The following is a 20512-nucleotide window of genomic DNA, read 5'->3' on the forward strand; positions in this document are numbered from 1 at the left end:
GGGCATGGTAAACGGATAAGGGGGTTATATTATTTGACATTGCCTTCTGCACCAGTTCGTGATCGTGTTGTTCATAATGTTCAAAGTTGCAATGTCAAGGACAAACAACAACTTTGGTTATGGCATCGTCGCTTAGGACACCCGTCGTTCGGTTACCTTAAGCGTCTGTTTTCATCTTTATTCCGCTCTTGTGCTGAGTCCAGTTTTAAGTATGAGACATGTATTTTGGCAAAGAGGCATCGCACTGTGTTTCCTTTGAGTGACAGTAAAGCTGCAAAACCTTTTGATTTAGTACATTCGGATGTATGGGGACCTATTCGTGTGACTTCTAATGGTTTCTGTTGGTTTGTTACTTTTATTGATGACTGCACTCGCCTAACATGAGTGTATTTGATGAAGAATAAACATGATGTTGCTTCTATTCTTCCTGAATTTTGTGCCATAGTGTCTACTCAGTTTCATGACTGAGTCAAAGTGTTTCGAACTGATAAAGAAGGTGAATATGTGAATAATCCCTTGACCCATTTATTCGTAACCAAGGCATTATCCACCAAACTACTACTCCATTCACTCCTTAGCAGAATGGTGTGTTTGAACGCAAGAATCGTCACTTACTTGAAGTTGCCCGCTCCCTTTTATTGGACATGTCTGTTCCTCATCATCTTTGGGGCCATGGTGTTTTGGCCGCAACCTATCTGATTAACTGTACTCCTAGTCGGGTTCTTGATTTCAAGACTCCGCTCGATATATTGTGTCCCCATACTTCTCCGGTCTCTGTCTCTAAGTTGCCTCCGAAGGTGTTTGGGTGTGTTGCCTACGTTCATGTCTACTCTCATCAACGGAGTAAACTGGATCCATGCGCTCTCCGCTGTGTCTTCATTGGTTATTCTACTACTTAGAAGGGTTATAAATGCTATCATCCTCATACTAAAAAGGTGCATATTACTTTGGATGTGACTTTTCATGAAGAGGTACCGTATTATGTTCCCCCCTCCTCTCCAATTCAGGGGGAGAAGGGGAGTAAATTGGAGAGTATCGGATTGCAGGATCTGGAACTTAGATATGTGGGTAAGGGTGATACAAATGATGATTTCGGAGAGAAAACGATCGGTCTCCTAGTAGATAGCGACCGGTCGCACAGGTCTGGAGCAGAAGAGGAAGCACTCTGCCTAGAAATTACCGGTCGCCCAGATGTGCACGACCGGTCGCATGACCTGATGCCTAACAATAATACACTCTGCCTGGAAACGATCGGTCGCCTAGAAGATAGCGACCGGTCGCTTAGAAGATAGCGACCGGTCGCTTGACGCTGATCCAAATACACTATGGTTGGAAACAATCGGTCTCCCAGATGGGTGCGATCGGTCGCCTGGGTCAACTGATGCTATTCCATGTATTTCCTGCGAGGACGAGTTTGATACAATACCCCCCCTCTGCCCTGCCATTGCCCCAGTCTAATCGTGATACTGAGTCAAGTGAGTTAATTTCTCCAGATCTGTCTGTGTCTACTTATCATTTACCCCCACGAACTACTCGTGGAAAACCCAAAGTACAATATTCTCCTGATATACATGCCAAATCGAAATATTCCATTAGCCATTATGTCACAACTCATCGTTTATCTAAGTCATATGCATCATATGTGTGTCAATTATCTAGTGTATGTGTGCCAACTAAGTTGTAGGATGCTCTATCTAACTCCAAATAGACGGATGCCATGAATGTGGAAATGGATGCCTTAAACAAGAATAAGACGTGGGATCTAGTTCCTTTGCCACAAGGGAAGAAAGCAGTTGGATGGAGATGAGTGTTTACTTTGAAGCATAAGGCTGATGGTTCTATAGATTGTTACAAGGCTAGATTGGTAGCTAAAGGGTATACTCTGACATATGGAGTGGATTATCTGGAGACATTTGCTCCAGTGGCAAAGCTCAATATTGTGCGTGTGCTTTTATCCCTTGTTGCTAATCATGATTGGCCCTTATTGTAGTTTGATGTCAAAAATGCATTTCTACATGCTGACCTCCAGGAAGAAATTTACATGGATCTTCCTCCTAGTGTTTATGTGACCTCTAAGGAGGGTGTTGTATGTAGACTGCGGAAGTCCTTGTATGGATTGAAGCAATCTCCAAGAGCGTGGTTTGGAAGATTTGCTACATCTATGAAGAAATTTGGGTATGTGCAAAGTAATTCGGATCATACTTTGTTTCTGAAGCGCCGCAAAGGTAAATTGACAGCTTTAATAATTTATGTTGATGATATGACTGTAACTGGAGATGATCAGACAGAAATACAAAGTCTCTAGAAATATCTGGTGTCTGAGTTTGAGATGAAATCATTAGGTGACTTGAAGTATTTTCTTGAGATTGAAGTTGCCATATCTAAGCATGGTATTTTCTTGTCTCAAAGGAAGTATATGTTGGATTTACTTGCAGAAATTGGAATGTTGGATTGTAAACTAATTGATACTCCTAGTGAACAAAATCACAAGTTGGAGTTATATCCTGATCAAATTCCTACTGATAAGGAGCGCTATCAACGGCTTGTGGGGAAATTAATTTATTTAGCTCATACACATCTCGACATTACATATCCAGTGAGTGTAGTGAGTCAGTTTATGCACTCACCCAGTGAAGACCATATGGGAGCTGTGACGCATATTTTGAGATATCTCAAAGTAACTTTTGGCAAGGGGTTAATGTTTTCCAAGTATGGTCATACAGATGTGGAAGGATACACAGATGCTGATTGGGCAGGTTCAGCTACTGATAGGCGTTCTACGTCTGGGTATTTTACGTTTGTTGGTGGTAATCTTGTTACTTGGAGGAGTAAGAAACAAAATGTGGTGTCTCGATCTAGTGCTGAGGCTGAGTATCGTGGGATGACCCACGGTGTATGTGAGTTACTGTGGTTGAGGAGATTATTGAGAGATCTTGGCTTTGGACCTAAGCAACCTATGGATTTATATTGTGACAATAAGTTTGCAATTGCAATTGCACATAACCCGGTGCAACATGACCCTACAAAGCATGTGGAGATTGATCGAAATTTCATTAAAGAGAAGTTGGATGCGAAGATTGTTTCCTTCCCGTTCATCAGTTCTGAGTATCAGTTAGCCAATGTCCTTACAAAAGCTGTTTCTACTAGTAACTTCCTCAACTCACTTGACAAGTTGGGCATGTGCGACATCTTTGCTCCAACTTGAGGGGGAGTGTTAACGAGATCCTAGTGTAATTAGAAGATTTACTTCCTAATATATTATGATTCTATTTATTTCCTTTTGTATAGATATTATGTCATTAGGACTTTATTTTAGTTTCCTAGTATAACCCTACTAGGGTTTGTACTCTTGTATTATAAATACCTTCTTTTGAAGAATGAAATATAATATGAAACTATTCTACCCACTTTGTTTGACATCCTAATTTCTGTCCTTTTATTGAAATAGAATTAATTACTGAGATATGATTCAAAAGTAGAAAAATAATTAGCATTTGTAGCAGAGGGGATTTATTCAAGAAATAATTTTTTGGATTTGTTTGAATGGTTTCTAAGATATATATATATCTCTCTCTCTCTCTCTCCTTTGTGTTTCTACAGAAGTGAATGTTTAATGTGATAAAGAATGTTGACAAACAGAGTCAAATCTGATAAATAATGCTGGAAACTAAGAATTGCACTGGTCTCCTGTTCAAATTTCATTGTCCTGCTTCATGTAGTCAATGATCAGTAAGCCACCAGAAGACAAGGACATTGCAGCAATCTGGCAAACCAGAGAATCCCAGTAGAAGTAGCACAATAGAGAAACAGCTTTTGGTGTGAGAGTTTTAGGCGCTGAAACTCACAAATTCCTCTGAGCCAAGCTAAATAGAAAACTCACTATTATCTTATATTGGAATATCATGTAACATCCCACATCGACCAACGGAGAGGGGGTGATGTGCCTTATATGTACATGCTTGCCTCCATCTAACACGAGTCCTTTTGGGAGCTCACTGGCTTCGGAGTCGTGTGAACTTTTGAAGTTAAACGAGTTGGGGGCTAGAGCAATCCTAGGATGGATGATCCACTGGGAAGTTGCTCGTGAGTTCCCAGAAACAAAACCGTGCGGGCAGAGAGGGGGGCCCAAAGCGGACAATATCGTGCTACGGTGGAGCCGATCCCGAGATGTGACAATTTGGTATTAGAGCCACTCTGCCGTGTGGTGCGAGTGTGCCGACGAGGATGTCGGGCACCTAAGGAGGGTGGATTGTAACATCTCACATCGACCAACAGAGAGGGGGTGATGTGCCTTATATGTACGTGCCCGCCTCCATCTAACACGAGGCCTTTTGGGAGCTCATTGGTTTCGGAGTCATGGGAACTCCAAAGTTAAGCGAGTTGGGGGCTAGAGCAATCCCAGGATGGGTGACCCACTGGGAAGTTGCTCGTGAGTTCCCATAAACAAAACTGTGAGGGCAGAGAGGTTGTCAACAAGTAACTGTACCTAGTAACTGTACGACAATGGTTTCTCAGATCTCTCTCTCTCCTTTGTGTTGCTACAGAAGTGAATCTTTAATGTGATAATGTTGACAAACTGAGTAAAATCTTATATTCTTTATTTATTATTATTATTTTTTCAAAACTCCATTGCTAGAAGTTTAATTTGTGCGTATAAGTTTTCGAATTCCACTAGTCTCTCTTGTTCAAATTACATTGTCCTGCTTCATGTCAATGATCAGTAAACCACCAGAAGAGAAGGACACTGCAGCAATTGGAAAACCAGAGAATCCCAGTAGAAGTAGCACAACAACAAAAATCACAAAATTTCTCTGAGCCAAGCTATATACATTCATAACCAAACGAAATAGAAAACTTGCTATCATTTTCTATTGCAATACCACCAGTCAAGTCATTATAGATATCCATTTATGTTCTAAAATATCATCAGTCCCCCCACAAATCATATCTTTCATCCAATTATTCTTACAAAATATCATCTTTATTCTTCCAAAATATCATCTTTCCAACCTGTTCATAGACTACTAACAAAAAGTTGGTTTATTCAGAACCATCAGGCAAAGGGAGGCTGCACAAAACTGGAAAAACCAGGATCAGAGAGACTGCTCAAGAGTTACTCTAAACCCAAACAGAAAAATGGATTTCCAGTTCAATAAACCAGCAAACCAAAAACCATCGAAATGGAAGTGAAGCTATTTTAAAGGCATAATAGACAGCTTGCCCCAGTTGCTGTATTATTACTATATTAAGACCATTAAAAATACACAGATATTTCGAGAAAAACTTGAATATGTTTGTAAACTTTTGTGGTTACAGACTTGACATGATTGATTTGAATTGATTCATATTACAGACAAAAAAGGAATACAACAAAAAACAACCTAGCTGGAATACCGAAATCCGGCAGGGAAGGATGCTTTCATTGTACAATGGCAGAGTGTGCATGGTAATCTGAGCTCGGTTTGAAGCAACATACACCAGATGCGTAGCCCAAAAAGGAGTTAATCAGCTTCACCTTGGTATGACCCTCTTTTGATGATTGTGGCTGCGCTACGAATGGATGAGACAAGAGACTTTCCGCTGTTAATCTTTCCCTGCTATTCATGGCAAGGCAACTCTTGAGAAAATCCCTGGCCATATCTGAGATCCCAGTCGGAAGTTTGCAAGTACGTAGATGATCAAACATCAACACGTCAGGGAAATTGTTTGGATTGTAACCAGGCTTCAAATCCCAGGGCGACTTGCCGGTTAGCATCTCAAACACAATACAACCTAGAGACCAAATATCAGAGGACTGATCTTGTTTGTTATTAATAAAAGCCTCTGGGGACAGATACCTAGGCGTGCCTCTCCATCGACTGTAATTTACTTTGGTTTTCTTAGCGAGTCCAAAATCTGCAATCTTGGCTACAAAACTAGTACCACCAGAACTAGTTGTTGTGGTAGGCAGAAGCAAAATGTTGTCCGGCTTCAAATCGCAGTGAACATAGTCATACTTGTGAATGTGTTGAATCCCTTCAAGAATTGACCTTGTGTATCTTCTAACATCATATTCGGATAATTTATGACCTTTTGATTTATGTATGAGACCATCTAGGGTTCCTCCGGAAGCAAATTCTAACAACAAGTTGTAGACCATGTCACCCTTGTCTGTGGCCGTGGTCTCTTCACCTAAGCGCTCGATAATGAAAGGGCAACCCTTGATCTCAAGGAGAACGTCTGACTCATGTTTAATGGACTCAGAAGCAGAGACCTTTGCTGATTTCACCGCCATCATTTCTCGCAAATTGAGCATACCGCGGCTATGCTCATCCTTTGTTGGTTTCCTGGGAGTAGCAAGAAAAACAAAACCATAGCTTCCTTTTCCAATCAACTTCCCTCTCGACCAGTGCACTCCATGACTGCACATGCTGTGCTTTTCTTCGTCTAATTTTTCATCTACCTTTCTTTTCATTATTCTTCTTCACTCAGTTCTTAGTTCTTTGTTTTCTCCACAAGGAAATAAGCTAGTCTTTCTGACAGAATTAGCGGCTGCTTGATTGTGCTCTGTAATGCTTTATAGTTTTCTCTAGGGCATTGGAAGATGCATCGAATGTGTGGTTTAGGGTATAAAGTCGGTCAGGTTTAATTGATGCTTATCAGGTTTTCATTTGTGACGTAAAGATCAAGCTACTAGCTAACCAATAACATGATTTCCAGATTAGTTTATCATTTTTTCTTTCTTATCTTTTTGTTAATTTTTTTTTTCCAGCTTATCTTTTTGTTAATTAAGGGTTTCAATTTTGGAAACTTCATTTATCTATAACTTAGGAAAGAGTAAGGACTTGTCGTTTGAGATGGCGATAATATGGTAATTATCTACAAAACCAAATTTTCATACTTCAATATATCTCGGAAGATTTGGATTTCATGGATTTCATGTCTTTTCAATGCTAGGATTTATTTTATTCAAAACCTAGCTTTCTTCTCCATTCTTTTTATAGAAAATTTGGCATAAGTCCAATTCTTATGAGAGATGTTGGGTGCAATCCATGTAGAAGTTGTTGTTGATCTAAGTCCTTTGACTTTTGCGCCACATAAGATTACATGCGTTTTTTTTTTATATTGATGTTTACGCTTTATTTTATTTATTTATTAATTATTTTGTTGTTCCAATTATGCCCCTAAAACATAAATAAGGTAAATTATGGATTTGTAAAATCTTTAAGGTATTGATTTGTAGGAAATTAATTATTAGGTTTGATTTGAATTTAATTGCCTCTACTCCAGCTGCAATTATACAATAGTACGGTAGTACCACGTGGCAATTGACATGTGGTATTACGTTTCATTGAGCTTGCAACATGTGGATGGTAATAAATTTCTCCGTGATGATGTTTGCCTTCTCCAAACCTCCGTTTCTTTGTTATTCTTCCTAGAGACTGAACTCAAGTTTGAAGGCGCCGACTTTGACCGCAAAAAAAAGTTTGAAGGTGCTTACAAGAAAAGAGAATAATAACAATGGAGTTACATGATGCAAGAAGCCAAGATTATTTCTTTTAGCGGTTGATTTATTTGAAGCAAACTCTCACTAAAAATTGCCAAAATTTATGGATATTTTTTTTTATGTTCTTTCTCGAAGAGAAGGTGTTTTTCAACCCATAATTTTTATTTTATTTTAAAAATCAACCACGATCAACGCATGATCGTTGATGGGTCTTTGTTGAATAATGAATTTGCTTGAAATATTAATGATGGTGTGATAGACCAACAAAGATTGTGGGTAATGGATTTCGGGCAAAGTTCTTCAATTTCTTCATAAATCTCTAATTAATGGGCCTCTTAGAAATTTTATTATTCTCTCTCATAATCTTTGACAAGTAATGGGTGCTCTAAACTTAATCTACACATGCAATGTGTTCATGGGTAAACTTCCGACTGAAATTTGGAATAGTTTTAATATTTCAGAAAATGAGAAGAAAGAGACGGAGGTTTTGGAGAAACAAACGTCGTTAGAGAGAAATTTATTACATCCACATGTCACAAGCTCAGTGGAACGTAGTACCAGGTGTCAATTGCCAGATGGTACTACCGTACTATTGTATAATTTCTTCGAGTCCAAGTAATTAAATCCATAAGTTACCTCTATTCTAGGTAATTAAACCCAAAAGCCAGATCTTGTGCACATAGTTATACCCATAAATTGCCTCTAGTTCAAGTAATTGAACTCATATAATACATTTGGTATGGATTTTTAAAATCATAATTAAAGTAAAAAAGTACCTATCTAAAAGGTTATAGAAAAAGGAAAAAAAGGAACTCATACATCTGCAACAGGTATACTCACACTTGAGTATATTGAGATGAAACTCCATAAAAATTGCTTCAGAAAACCCAAGAAAAAAACTATCACCTGGAAGGCAGGATGTGTGTGTGTGTGTGTTTATATATATATAGGAAACTCCATCAAAAAATTGTTTAAGAAAACTCAAGAAAAAAACTACTACCTGTAATGTAGGTACATATATATAAAAGGAAACACATATACACACACACACACATAAGGAAATGCTGAATTTTAGGAAAGTGTTTTCATATAATTCCATTTATGATTGTGTCATATACTGTAAATTCCTTAAAAATTATGGGCATTCTAATTGCTTACTTGGTGAGAGTGGACTACAATTGAAAAGGGAGATCATATGTATTACATCCATTACATCTTGATGAAAATGGACATATATCTAAGAAGCCCTTCTTTTTAAAGCAGAGTAATATATTAAGCATTTTTTGCTAAATAATGATTATAAGAAAATGACATAATTAATTTAGACATAGTTGGATAACTGAACAAAAAGAAACTTCAGATGTTTTTTCATTCACATAAATGTATACCTTAATGTATTTCAGAAACTTACAAGTTGATACATATCATTCAATATACCTATAAGGTATATATTGTAGGAATTGATATAAGGTGATGCTGAAACTTTGCAGTGGGGTAAGACGCAGACATCGCTATGCAACAAAGTCCTTCAGCTGCATCAACATCTCTTTGCATTCTTATGTACCCCATGAGTTATTCACTAACCAATGCTTGGTCCCATCATCACTCACGCCATAACCAACCGCAGTAATACCATGATCTAGGCTTGTTCCACAACAAGCTCCAGTAAAAACACCACTTGAAGAGAATTGAAAGTCGGAACCACTAGCATCAATGGCAACGGAAACAGGCTGATGAGTAACAAAGCTAAGAAGGGCCTTTTCACTATTTGCAGGCACATTTTCATAGCCAGTTATCTTGGCTGCAATATGCTGGGTTCCTTCTTGGTGTTGCATGTACCATCAGCACCATTGTATGGGTAATCAGCTTCTTGTAACACCCCGACCCCAAATTTAACCCTTATTTAATTATTTAATTATTTAAGGGCATTTTGGTCATATTTTTAACCGGAGAGAGTTTGGGGTAGTGACTAGTATTTTTGGATAGGTCGTACTGCGACGAGTTCATAGACACGTAGTGGGCTCGAATCAGAGTTGTAACGAGAGAGATATGGTCAAAAGAAGCCCAGTGGCACAATCGTAAATATTTTGAAATGGGATTTTTTTATAAAATATGATTTTTGTCTCTCTCTCTCTCTCTCTCCCGCGACCTCTCTCTCTCTCTCCCGTCTGCTTCTCTCTCTCTCCCGTCTGCTTCTCTCTCTCTCTCTCCTTGTATCTCCGGCCACCGACCGCGCTGCGGACGGGGCAGGTGCCAAAAGGACCGGCTCGGCCTCGGCGTCACGATCCAGCCCTCCCCCGACATCGGCCGCCGCTCCAGTCGCCGGAAAATGGCGATTTTCGCCCGGACGTCGCCCGATCTTCACAGCCGCCTATCTCCCTCCTCCGGCCGCCATTTCTGGCAATCAAGGTATGGAAATTCATCCCTTCTGCATGCTCTAGCTAATGGTTGGGTAGGATTAGATCGATTCTTAGCATAGCCAATTCGATTTTCGAATTGAAATTTCAGCCGATTTTGGGATCGCGATTCCGGCCACTTTCGGTCATTTTTTGGGGTAGGTCCAAGAACAAGAGTGGCTCCAAATAGGGTGTTATACCTAGAGTAGGAATTTGGAGCCGTGGTTTTGAGATTTTCCGGCGAAGCGTTATCGCTTTGGGCACCCACGAGTTGCCGGCGCGTGCGGCAGCGCGTGGGCACTGTAGAAAAAGTGGCACTATGTCTCGATGAGATCCTTAGGTTGTCACGAGTGCGTAGGATTTTGCGGATCTCAATTCGGACATCGTTTGACTATCGAACGGACGATCGCATATTGTGTGTTATCTGGGTTCGATAGGTTGGGACCGTTGGATGGTCCCAAATTTAATATATGTTAATCTAGGTAATTCTAGGATCGTGTAGGAATTCACGGATGGTGAATCGGAGCCCCGGATGTTCCGAATAATAATTTTTAAGTTTATATTTTATATTAACCGTCAGATCGTGCGATCGTGAGCAATCCGACCGTCCGATCTGAACCAGACTTGCAGGACAAGTGTCCTATACCTGGTAGAACCCATAGGGACTTTCGGATCGAAAATTGGAGGTCGTGGGTTCCGCAGGTCCGTTTGACCAGGGTTGGAGAAGTTTGACCCTTGGTTGACCGTGGGTCTCCCGGAGTAATCTCACCTTTCTAGGGGAGATTATCGGGTACTAGACTATTGTGGAGGGTTACACAATATTAGAATTAATATTTATAATTATAATTATAATATGTTTGTACAAGGGTACAAAAGAGTCTAGAATGTCAGTTTGGAGTGCTATACGCACTACCTTAGGTACCTCCTCGGATTTTGGTTTCACTACAAGTACCACCAAGTGAAAGTGAGGTCCCACGTGGCGTAGGTTATCCGGCGTTGGGACAGGCCCCATACGTGGCGTTGGTTGTACCGGCGTATGGGGAGATTTGTAATATGATGTTCAGGTCTCAAGTGGTGTAGGTTATCCGGCGTTGAGACAGGCCCCATACGTGGTGTTGGTTGTACCGACGTATGGGGAGATTTGTGATATGATGTTGAGGTCCCACGTGGCGTAGGTTATCCGGCGTTGGGACAGGCCCCATACGTGGCATTGGTTGTACCGGCGTATGGGGAGATATGTGACATGATGTGCAGGTCTCGCGTGGCGTAGGTTATCCGGCGTTGAGACAGACCCCATACGTAGCGTTGGTTGTACCGGCGTATGAGGAGATATTATGATAGTATGGCATGGTCGCACGTGGCGTAGGTTATCCGGCGTGTTGACAGGCCCTATACGTGGCGTTGGTTGTACCGGCGTATGGGGAGATTATATGAAATACAGAGAAATGAAATAAGGTATCGCCTAAGTGTGGAATTGGGTTTTAAGGAAGAACTACGTGTGGCTTGATCCCTCAAGGATGGTACGTAGGAAGCCTAAGGTTATTAGGTGCAGCCGCAGACTAAATGTTAGTCATAATTTGTATTTGAATTGTTTGGTAGTTGGTTGAGAATTATTGGAAGGCCGAAGGCCATTTATGTGAATTTGCATGAAATTTTATTGTGCATGCTGCCAGTTGTGAATATTAAATGCGTTTTTATGCAGGTTGAAATTTTGGAAAATGTCCAATTTATAGGGGAGACTCTGCCGAAATTTCGGCAGGAAGTCTCGACCTTTAGTAAGCGGGCCTGGCATCGGGGTGATGTCAGGAATTCCAAAGGGCCGCCTTAGGTTCGGAAAAATGCGGGTCCTTTCACTTCTGTACTAAGCCCATGATTTTTGTGGATGAACTGAAAGCCATTGTCCTTCAAGCCACCCTCACAGCCTTGGTCCTGATCAGCAGTGTCACAATCGACAAGCTCTTGTTCAGACAAAGAGATTGATTTACCGGTTGTAAGTTGAGTAATTCCTTCTGTAGCTGCCACTGCTGAAAATGCCCAACAACATCCGACAATTTTGGTTCCAACGAATAGAAGTTTGAAAGAATAACAAATATAATTTGATAGTCTCAAATATACAGTCCCCTTCTATTGAGGGATCCCTCAAATAATTTTACTTGAGGGACACCCTTTAGGGTCCTCTACGAATTATTTTTCAATGATCCAAACCATCTATTTTTCAAGTCTACATTCATAGATCATCCTTGCAAAAACTTAAACAAATCGGAAACCGTTTCGATATCCAATTGTGTCATACAAAATCAATGAACACAGTGCTTCAAGAAAGTACTAAAATTTCAATCATTCAATTGAGTGGTCATATGATATTGGATTCAAGTATTTTTTTTTTGTAGAGATGATCTTTGAATGAGTATCTACGAAATAGACTGTTTGGATTAGTGAAATACAATACGGAGTGGACCCTACAAGAGTGTCCCTCAAATAAGCTTATATGAGGGATCCCTCAACCGAAGCTTGAAAGAAGTCGTCTTTGTTGAGCATTCATGCCCCTTGAATCTATTTCTTGTTGCTTTGAACTCTTCATTCGTAAGATCTGCAAATCGATTGACGCTTAATACTTGTATGATTTGTTTGCGTCGTTAATAATGTAAATGACACAGTATTTGTTAACCCAGAAACCCATAAGGGAAAAATTGGGGGACCAAGCCAGGAAAAGATTCAATCCACTCAATTGTAAAGTACAAGAAATATAGGGATATTAGCTCAACTACACACAATAGGCAGCTAACTATCTAACCTTCTAGCAAAGCACCATTTCTTTACTTCACAGCAACGGATTCTTTTTTGGACCTCGCAATAGCACCAAGCATAAGTTGCTCCCGATATGATGTTATGAAGTGAGTTGTGGTTTCATAAAATTCATCTATCTCAATCATACAAATGATTGAACTAGATAAAGGAAACCGTGTACTGTTATGAATTAAAACCAAAAGATGTTTGAACTTTGAAACAAGGTTTTAATCATAAATACAATAATGAAACCAAAGCAGCCATTTAATCAAAGTGAGAATAAACCTGGAGTAAGTTTATGTGTATGCAATCATACTCATAACTCTCAAGAATTCAAGATGATTGAAGTAAGTTTTTGAATGTTTAAAAACTGATATGATGATCTTTCAAAAACATGAACATGGAAGCATAGTAAAGGCTGAGTTTAAAACGTGATGCCAAATGCTTAATATTGCTGCCTCTTCATAAAACTAAGTTCAGTAGATATAGAGAACTGAACTGCCAATTTCAAGAAAGAGGAGATCAATATAAAAAATAGATTCAGTCAGGAACTTGGTTTCAAAAAAGATTGACTTGATAAGAGTACAAGAGGCAGAGGATAATCCTATTTTATCTTTTTCAGAAATCAAGTGCAGGAAAGATATTTGCAATAAACTATTAATTGATTTTTGCAATGGACAGATTAAAACAGATATAGGATGGATTGATACAGAATGAAAATAAAACATATTTTAAAGTGTGTATCAATCCATGTATATCAAACTCTGCTAATGTTTGCAAAGTAACGGATGGATTTAAATCAGATAGGAGAGGATTGATACAAAATGAAAACATAAAATGATTTTAAAGTTTGTATCAATCCATGTGAATGTATGCACAAGGTTTTTACCTGTTCTTCACCAAAGAGATCTTTGGAAATCAGCAACCACTTTAATCTAACCTAGAGACTATCTCAAATATCTAAGGAGATTACAATGGTTTTGTTCCAAAAAAAAAGAGAAGAGCCAAACAAAGCAACAATTACAATCCTTAAAGTTGTATACTCGACCATTATGAACTAGCCATTGTTGAGATGGTTGGCGTCTTTGTTGAGATCTATAACAAGCTTTTTACATCAAATGGCGCTGTCTCAGATGAGGAAATATTTTCAGCATTTAAGACGCATGTGCCATCTCACTCTTACCAGATTGCTCCTTCCGTAGTCTAGAACTGAAACCGAAGTTGCACTAAAATCTATTGGCCCGTCGAAAGCTCCGGGTCCTGCCGGCATGCCTGCCCTCTTTTATCAAAGGTATTGGGACATTTTGGGTAATGACATGTGTGCACTGTGTCTCAAGGTGCTGAATGGTTGTGATGATGTCGCAAGTTTTGACCATACTTTGGTTGCTTTGATCCCAAAGGTCTGTTCTCCCACTCGAGTATCTGAGTTTTGCCCTATCAGTTTTTGCAATGTCATCTACAAACTTATCTCTAAAATTCTTGCCAATAGGCTTAAGAGAGTTTTACCTGCTACTATTTCTGAGTTCCAAAGTGCATTTATTCGGAAAAGAATGATCCTAGACAATGTTCTCGCTGCATTTGAAACTATCCATTGTCTAATGATTGTCCCACTGAGTTTGCTTCAGGTAGGTTTTAATGAGGCCACTCCTTTACATGCCAAACCTTTTACTCTGATGATTGATTAATGAAATACCATTTGTTCTATAAATAATAGTAATAATAATAATAATAATAATAATAATAATAATAATAATAATAATAAACTAGAGAGTATAATTTAAGTTGAAATTTTATAGAGAGTTCCTAAAATAGCTTTTCTGTGTTTTTGAGTAAAGACGATAGCTTTTGTGTGTTTTTAACTAAATTTTAACTAAAAAATAGAGAGTATGACTGTAGATTCGTTGACATATTCTGATGTAATTTGGAATTAATTATTTTTCTTGTTGTAACTAAAGACATTAATGATCCGTTATGATGGCCACTTGTAAAAGAACTAGCTCTCTACTCTAAACTTACTACATATATAGTGCTTAGTGCAATGAATACATTATTAAGTGCAATTATCATGGAGGTCACAGTTTCTCGTTAACTATATAAAAACCATAAGCATTTGCAGGAAGTAGGCCAGTTTAGGATCAGGTATGGCAATACCATCCGCGTCCCCGCTTCCCATCCCCACCCTTATACCTGGTAAATTTGTTTGGGGGAATCCTCGTCCCCGTCCCTTCGGGGACTACAGCTCAAACCTCCTCGAATCCCCGATTTTTTATTTGTTGATGCGAAAAAGTGGTTCGGCACGTGTTTCGCCAACTTAGTTATATTGTGCCTTCGGCAGGTGACTATCTTCGGAAGACGTCTTGCTTCGGAAGGGTGAGTACTTGCAAAAGGACGCGTTCGGTAAGTCCTTGGGGTACCGGTGTGGTACCAGCCGAAGGCTCTCCGATGCTTTAGTAAGTACGGTTTTAGTACTGTTAACTGACAGATCAATCGGTAGCGTACCGTTCGTTCTGATCCCCCTCCTTTTGGGGATATGGGTCTTCTTAAATAGGCCTTGGGAGGTGTGCACTGTGCTCATATTTTCGATGTGGGACTGTGGACACGGATTGCGAGCATGACACGTGTCCGATGGTAAAAAAGGGCCAAGATAGACGGCTTCAGTAGGAAGCATGCCGAAGGGGTTCTGTGATCAATATCGATCCTGTCCACGTGTTCGGTGGTCATAGGCCGTTTATTTCCGGTATAAACAGTAGTCCCCCAAGTTCTCTTCCGAAGGTCCTTCGGAAGGGAATTTAGTTCTCTATGGCGGTTCGGAGGTTAACCTACCGTTCGGTAGGCTCGTTCGGGGGAGATTGACCTGGGACTCGAGGGGTAGTCGATGCTGAGAGGCGAGAGGGCAGAGAGACGCTTCGTCTTTCGTGCCTGGCGTGCAGTCAGCGGCTCCATTCGTCGGGTGACACGTGTCCAACAAAAGCACGTCTGACGGCGCATTAAAGAGCCGTTTAGTCTCCTGAGGCGTACCGTTATAGCTCTCTCCCTATAAATAGAGGTTGCTCCGGTCGTAAGGCTCACTTTGCAATTGTGAGTTGACGCGAGAGCTCTGTGAGGGCGATTTCCGAAGAGAGTGAACGGCAATCAAGGCGATTTTTTACAGCGGTTCTCGGCATACAGGGCGATTTCCGAAGTCCCTGATCGGTGATTAACTCATCCCACACTACTCAAGGTAAGATACCGTTCGGTACCCCCCAAAATACTCTCCTTTCATTTTAATTGTACGTCTTTTCATGGCGTAGGCTAGCCGAACGTAAAATAGGATTTTCCTTCGGTAGTCTAGTGGCCATAGGTAGCGATGTAGGCATCGGTAGGGTAGTTTGTGGTACGGGCCTTAGCTTCCCTTTCTTTGTTTTGTAGATGTCCGATAGCGAGTTGCCGTTCGACAGTGAGCCCAAAGCGTTCGATGGGGAGTTGTCATCGGACTGGGATACGTCCAGCGGAGCTGTAAGCCTCGACGCCAAGGGTGGAGAAGACACCGATATTGAATTATTCGGTGAGGAGGTGAACTCCATTCCCACCCATGGCATCGGCAAGGGGCTTATGACGGGGCAACCGCTACCCTTGGCCGCGGTGTACAAGGACGGTACCCGCGTCGGCCCGTTGGAGCATCAACCTGAGGCCTCCACCTCCGGTCGCGGTGAGGGCATTGCCGGTCCCTCTCGGCCGAGTGTGACGATCATCCACCGAGAGCAGCCTAGGATACCGGTGGGTGTGCCCAAGAAGACTCTGTTCGGGGTCGACTACTTGGAGCCCAACAAGATCACCGAACGAGAGCTGGAGAGGATTAGGGCCGAGTACCTTATTCCGAATTCGGTGAAGATGAGGATACCGAGCCTTGTCGAGTCCCTCAGCGACCCAGCGAACGGCGAGGTGACCTTCTTCACCGATGTTCTTCTGCAAGGGGTTCAGTTGCCGTTGTAACCTGTCGTGCAGAAGATCCTTGCTCAGATCGGGTACGCTCCCGGCCAGTACAACCCCAACTTCTGGGTGACCTTGATGGGGGTAATTGCTGCGTTCGGGATTACCGAGGAGGGGGAGCCTTCCTACGAGCAGTTCTCGTACTTATACAGCATTACCAAGTCCAAGAGCGCCGATCACGGCGGTTGGGTTCAGGCGAACTGCCTGAAGGCTTCCGAGCGGGGGCACTTCATCAGCTCGGTGCCGACTTCTCAAAAGTCGTGGAGGAATCGGCGGGTGCTACTCTCCGGCGATTGGGAATCGCCATCGGGAATACCCCCCCGCTTCTCGGTCCCCATGACATTTCAGATTGCCGGTAGGTTCCCGAAATACTGATTGATAGGCTGGTTCCTCCTCTCTTCTTTTTCCTTGCTTTATTTTACTAATTTTCCTTCTTCTGACAGGTAAACTCAAGCAGCCGAGCCCCAAGCCGAGTGAGATCCGGTAGCTCGACAGAGTGAGACTGAGAGTACCCGCTGCCGAGCGAGTTTACCCACGCTTCCTCTTCACCGACAACCTCGTCAGAGCCGGCCTCGTTAACCCTGCCGAGAGTAAGTGTATCTTTCCTTCTCCTTTTTTTTTTGTTTTCGTGTATTGCTTTTGCTTGCCGACTGACCGAGCGCTTTTGACCAGTGACGGACGCAAGGAAGGCTGCCGAGGCGAAGAAGATGAACGAGTCCTCCAGGAGGCGCCTGATGATGGGCCTGGAGGGCAAGAAAAAGAAAAAGCAGCCTGAGGCAGTTTCCGTCCGGCAGGCGGTGGTGGATCCGGAGGATCAGACCCTCTCGGAGCACCTGCGACAGCAGGGCGTCGAGCCTGTTCTGGGGCGCCCTGCCGATAAGGTCTCTGCACCGAGGCATCGAGATGCCGAGGCCGCCGCTTCCAAGGTTGCCGGCAAGCGGCCGGAGACGGTGGATCTGGAAGCCGAGCCAGTCCCCAAACGCCCTCGCCAATCGGAGGTCCCAAGGGCCGTCCTTGCAGTGGAGGACGAGGACGGTCCTTTCGAAGCCGTCACCATCGCCTGCCCTACGAAGACGGTCCAGTTCGTCAACCATATGATCCTCGGTTCTCAGATGGAGCTGCCGGAGATCGACGAACTACCGAAGAAGCTTCTTCGGGAGGAGGCTAGACGCGCCTTCCGACTTCAGGCCTCGGTAAGATTTTCTTTCTTCCTTCGTCCCTTTTTTATTTTTGGTAAGTGGGGCATGCTTCTGACTTTGTTTGTTTTGTGCAGGCATCCATGGACATGTGGCTCTGCTCAAGCGGGCCATTGCTGCTGCCGAGCGCGCCAAGAAAGCGTACGAGGACGGCAGGGCCTATTTTGCCGAGGCTGGCAAAGCGCTCCAGGAGCATGCCCATCTGCTGAAGGAGAAAGAGTCTGCCGAACGGCAGGTTCTCGCTTCGGAGGTGAAGGTGGAGGAGATGAAAGGTCTCCTGGAGGCAGCGCTGGCGACAGCGAGGGATGCCGAGGCTGCCAAAGAGGTGGTGCAGGTGGCCTTGGAGGAGTCGGAACGGGCCAAGGCAGCGGTGCAGGTGGCCTTGGAGGAGTCGGAACGGGCCAAGGCAGCGAAGATCGAAGGTTCCGTTCGGTCAGCGATCCGGGGGTACCGCTCGTCTGAAGAGTTCACCGTCCTTCTGGATAAGGAAGTGGGCTCGGAGATGGCGAACCTGTTGTACCAATTCAAACGGTACAACCCTGGGCAAAAGCTGAACCTGAACTTCATCGCCGACCCTCCCCCCCTACCGGAAGGGATAACGGAGGAAATGATCGAGGAGTACGAGGGGGAGGACGCCGCCGAGGGCTCTGGTTCTGCCGAGGTTGTTGCCGGCGGCGAAGCCTGAGGGCTTCGCGAATTTGATTTTGTATTTGTAAATTTGGATTTAAACTTTCATGTACTCCGAACGCATTGGTGCCGAGAGCATCCTTAATTTAAACAATCTGAGTTTGTTTCAATTACCGATCGTACCATCGCCGAAAGGCTCCGTATAGGATTTATAACGTTAAAGGGATAATTCAAAATTGACACAAGTTCCGATGGAATCTGTAGGGTGAAAGTTTCGAATGTCATTTATTGCCGTAGAGGCTAATAGAACGTTAACTTGATACTATTGGTAGCCGTGGGCTAATAGAGTAATTAAAATTGGTTCCGAAGTAATAGTGCCGAGGACTTTCTATTAACTTCTACCGAAGGACAAATACATTCTAAGTGGTTACAAAATAGTCTTGTCGTAGGCTAGGTCACTTGAAATAGTATTTGAGATGTTCCACGTTCCAAGGATGACCGAGGGTCTTGCCGTTGGAGTCTCTCAGTCGGTAGGTTCCCGATCGAAGGATACCGATGATCTCATAGGGTCCTTCCCATGAAGGTCCGAGGGTTCCTTCCGTGGCATCCTTGGTTGCTAGGGATACCTTGCGCATGACCCAGTCTCCGATTCGGAAGGAGCGGTGCCTGACCCTAAAGTCGTAATACCGAGAGACATGCTGTTTTTAGGCTTCGTTTTGAAGGTTGGTATGCGCTCGGTGTTCTTTAAGTAAGTCGAGGCTTAGAGAAATTGCTTCTTCGTTTGGCTTCAGTGCGAAGTTTTCCGTTCGGTAGGAAGGTTCGCCAATTTCCACAAGCACCACGGCTTCCGAACCGAAAGCCAAAGAAAAAGGGGTCTCTCCCATGGACGTTCGGTAAGATGTCCGAATGGCCCAGAGTGCTTCGGGAAGCTTTTCTGGCCAGGCTCCTTTGGCCTTGTCTAGCTGCCGTTTTAGTAGTTTCTTGATGATTTTGTTTATTGCTTCGACCTGACCGTTCGATTGGGGATGAGCTGGTGATGCGAAAAATAAGTTGATTTTCAGGCGGGTGCAGAATTGCCTGAAGAGTTCCGAATCGAACTGCCTGCCGTTATCGGTAATGATTGCATATGGGATACCGAATCTGCAACAAATGTGAGTCCAGACGAAATCCTCCATCTTTGCTGCCGTTATAGTTGCTAAAGGTTCGGCTTCTACCCATTTTGTGAAGTAGTCGACGGCAACCACCGCGTATTTTACCTGGCCTTTACCTTGCGGCATCGGACCGATCAGGTCTAGTCCCAATTGTGCGAAAGGCCAAGGACTCACGATCGGTGTCAGGGGTTCGGCAGGGATATGCTGTATGTTACCGAAGCGCTGGCATTTATCACATTTTTTCACTAGCGAATTAGCATCCTGATGCATGGTCGGCCAAAGGTATCCCTGCCGAAAGGCTTTGTGGGCGAGTGACCGGGACCCGGAATGGTCGCCGCATACACCATTATGGATCTCCCGAAGGACGTAGTCCCCCTGTTCTGCCGTAAGGCATTTAAGATATGGAGTTGTGTAGCCACGTTTGTAAAGGACGTCGTTGATGACGGTGTACCTTGCTGATCGGTACCTGAGCTTTCGGGCCTGGGCCTTGTCTTCTGGAAGGGTGCCGTTGGTTAGGTACGAGTATATAGGAGACATCCATGTATCTTCGTACCGTACGGTACACGTTTCGGAGGCTACCGTGCTCGGTTGGGCAAGAATCTCTACTGGCACCTTTCTTTCGATTTTGTCGTTGATTGCCGAAGCCAGACGTGCCAATGCATCGGCATGGCTATTTTCGATTCTGGAGATATGCTTGATCTCGTAGGCTCGGAAGCTTTAGAGCAGCTGATGGGTAGACGAAAGGTAGGCGTGCATGGAAGCGTCTCTGGCCGCGAAGTCTGCCGTTACCTGGTTCACAATGAGCTGGGAGTCGCTATGAATTTTGATTTGTTTTGCATTCATGCTCTTGGCTAACCGAAGGCCGGCCAAGATAGCCTCATATTTCGCTTCATTGTTGGA

The 20512-nt window shown here is 43.0% G+C and overlaps 1 protein-coding gene and 1 pseudogene across 1 annotated transcript; both read right to left on the reverse strand.

The window, feature by feature from the left end:
- Window positions 3692-6274, reverse strand: LOC109948003 (mitogen-activated protein kinase kinase kinase 2-like). The gene is made up of 4 exons (XM_020559891.1): window positions 5477-6274; window positions 5174-5229; window positions 4695-4821; window positions 3692-3763 (listed from the first exon to the last, which is right to left on the reverse strand). The coding sequence occupies exons 1-4, from the start codon at window positions 6272-6274 to the stop codon at window positions 3692-3694; spliced, it is 1053 nt and encodes a 350-aa protein (XP_020415480.1).
- Window positions 8924-20512, reverse strand: part of LOC18784158 — a 146310-nt pseudogene continuing 134721 nt past the window's right edge.

The sequence above is a fragment of the Prunus persica genome, chromosome G3 (genome assembly GCF_000346465.2).
Source record: "Prunus persica cultivar Lovell chromosome G3, Prunus_persica_NCBIv2, whole genome shotgun sequence".
NCBI classification, from domain to species: domain Eukaryota; kingdom Viridiplantae; phylum Streptophyta; class Magnoliopsida; order Rosales; family Rosaceae; genus Prunus; species Prunus persica.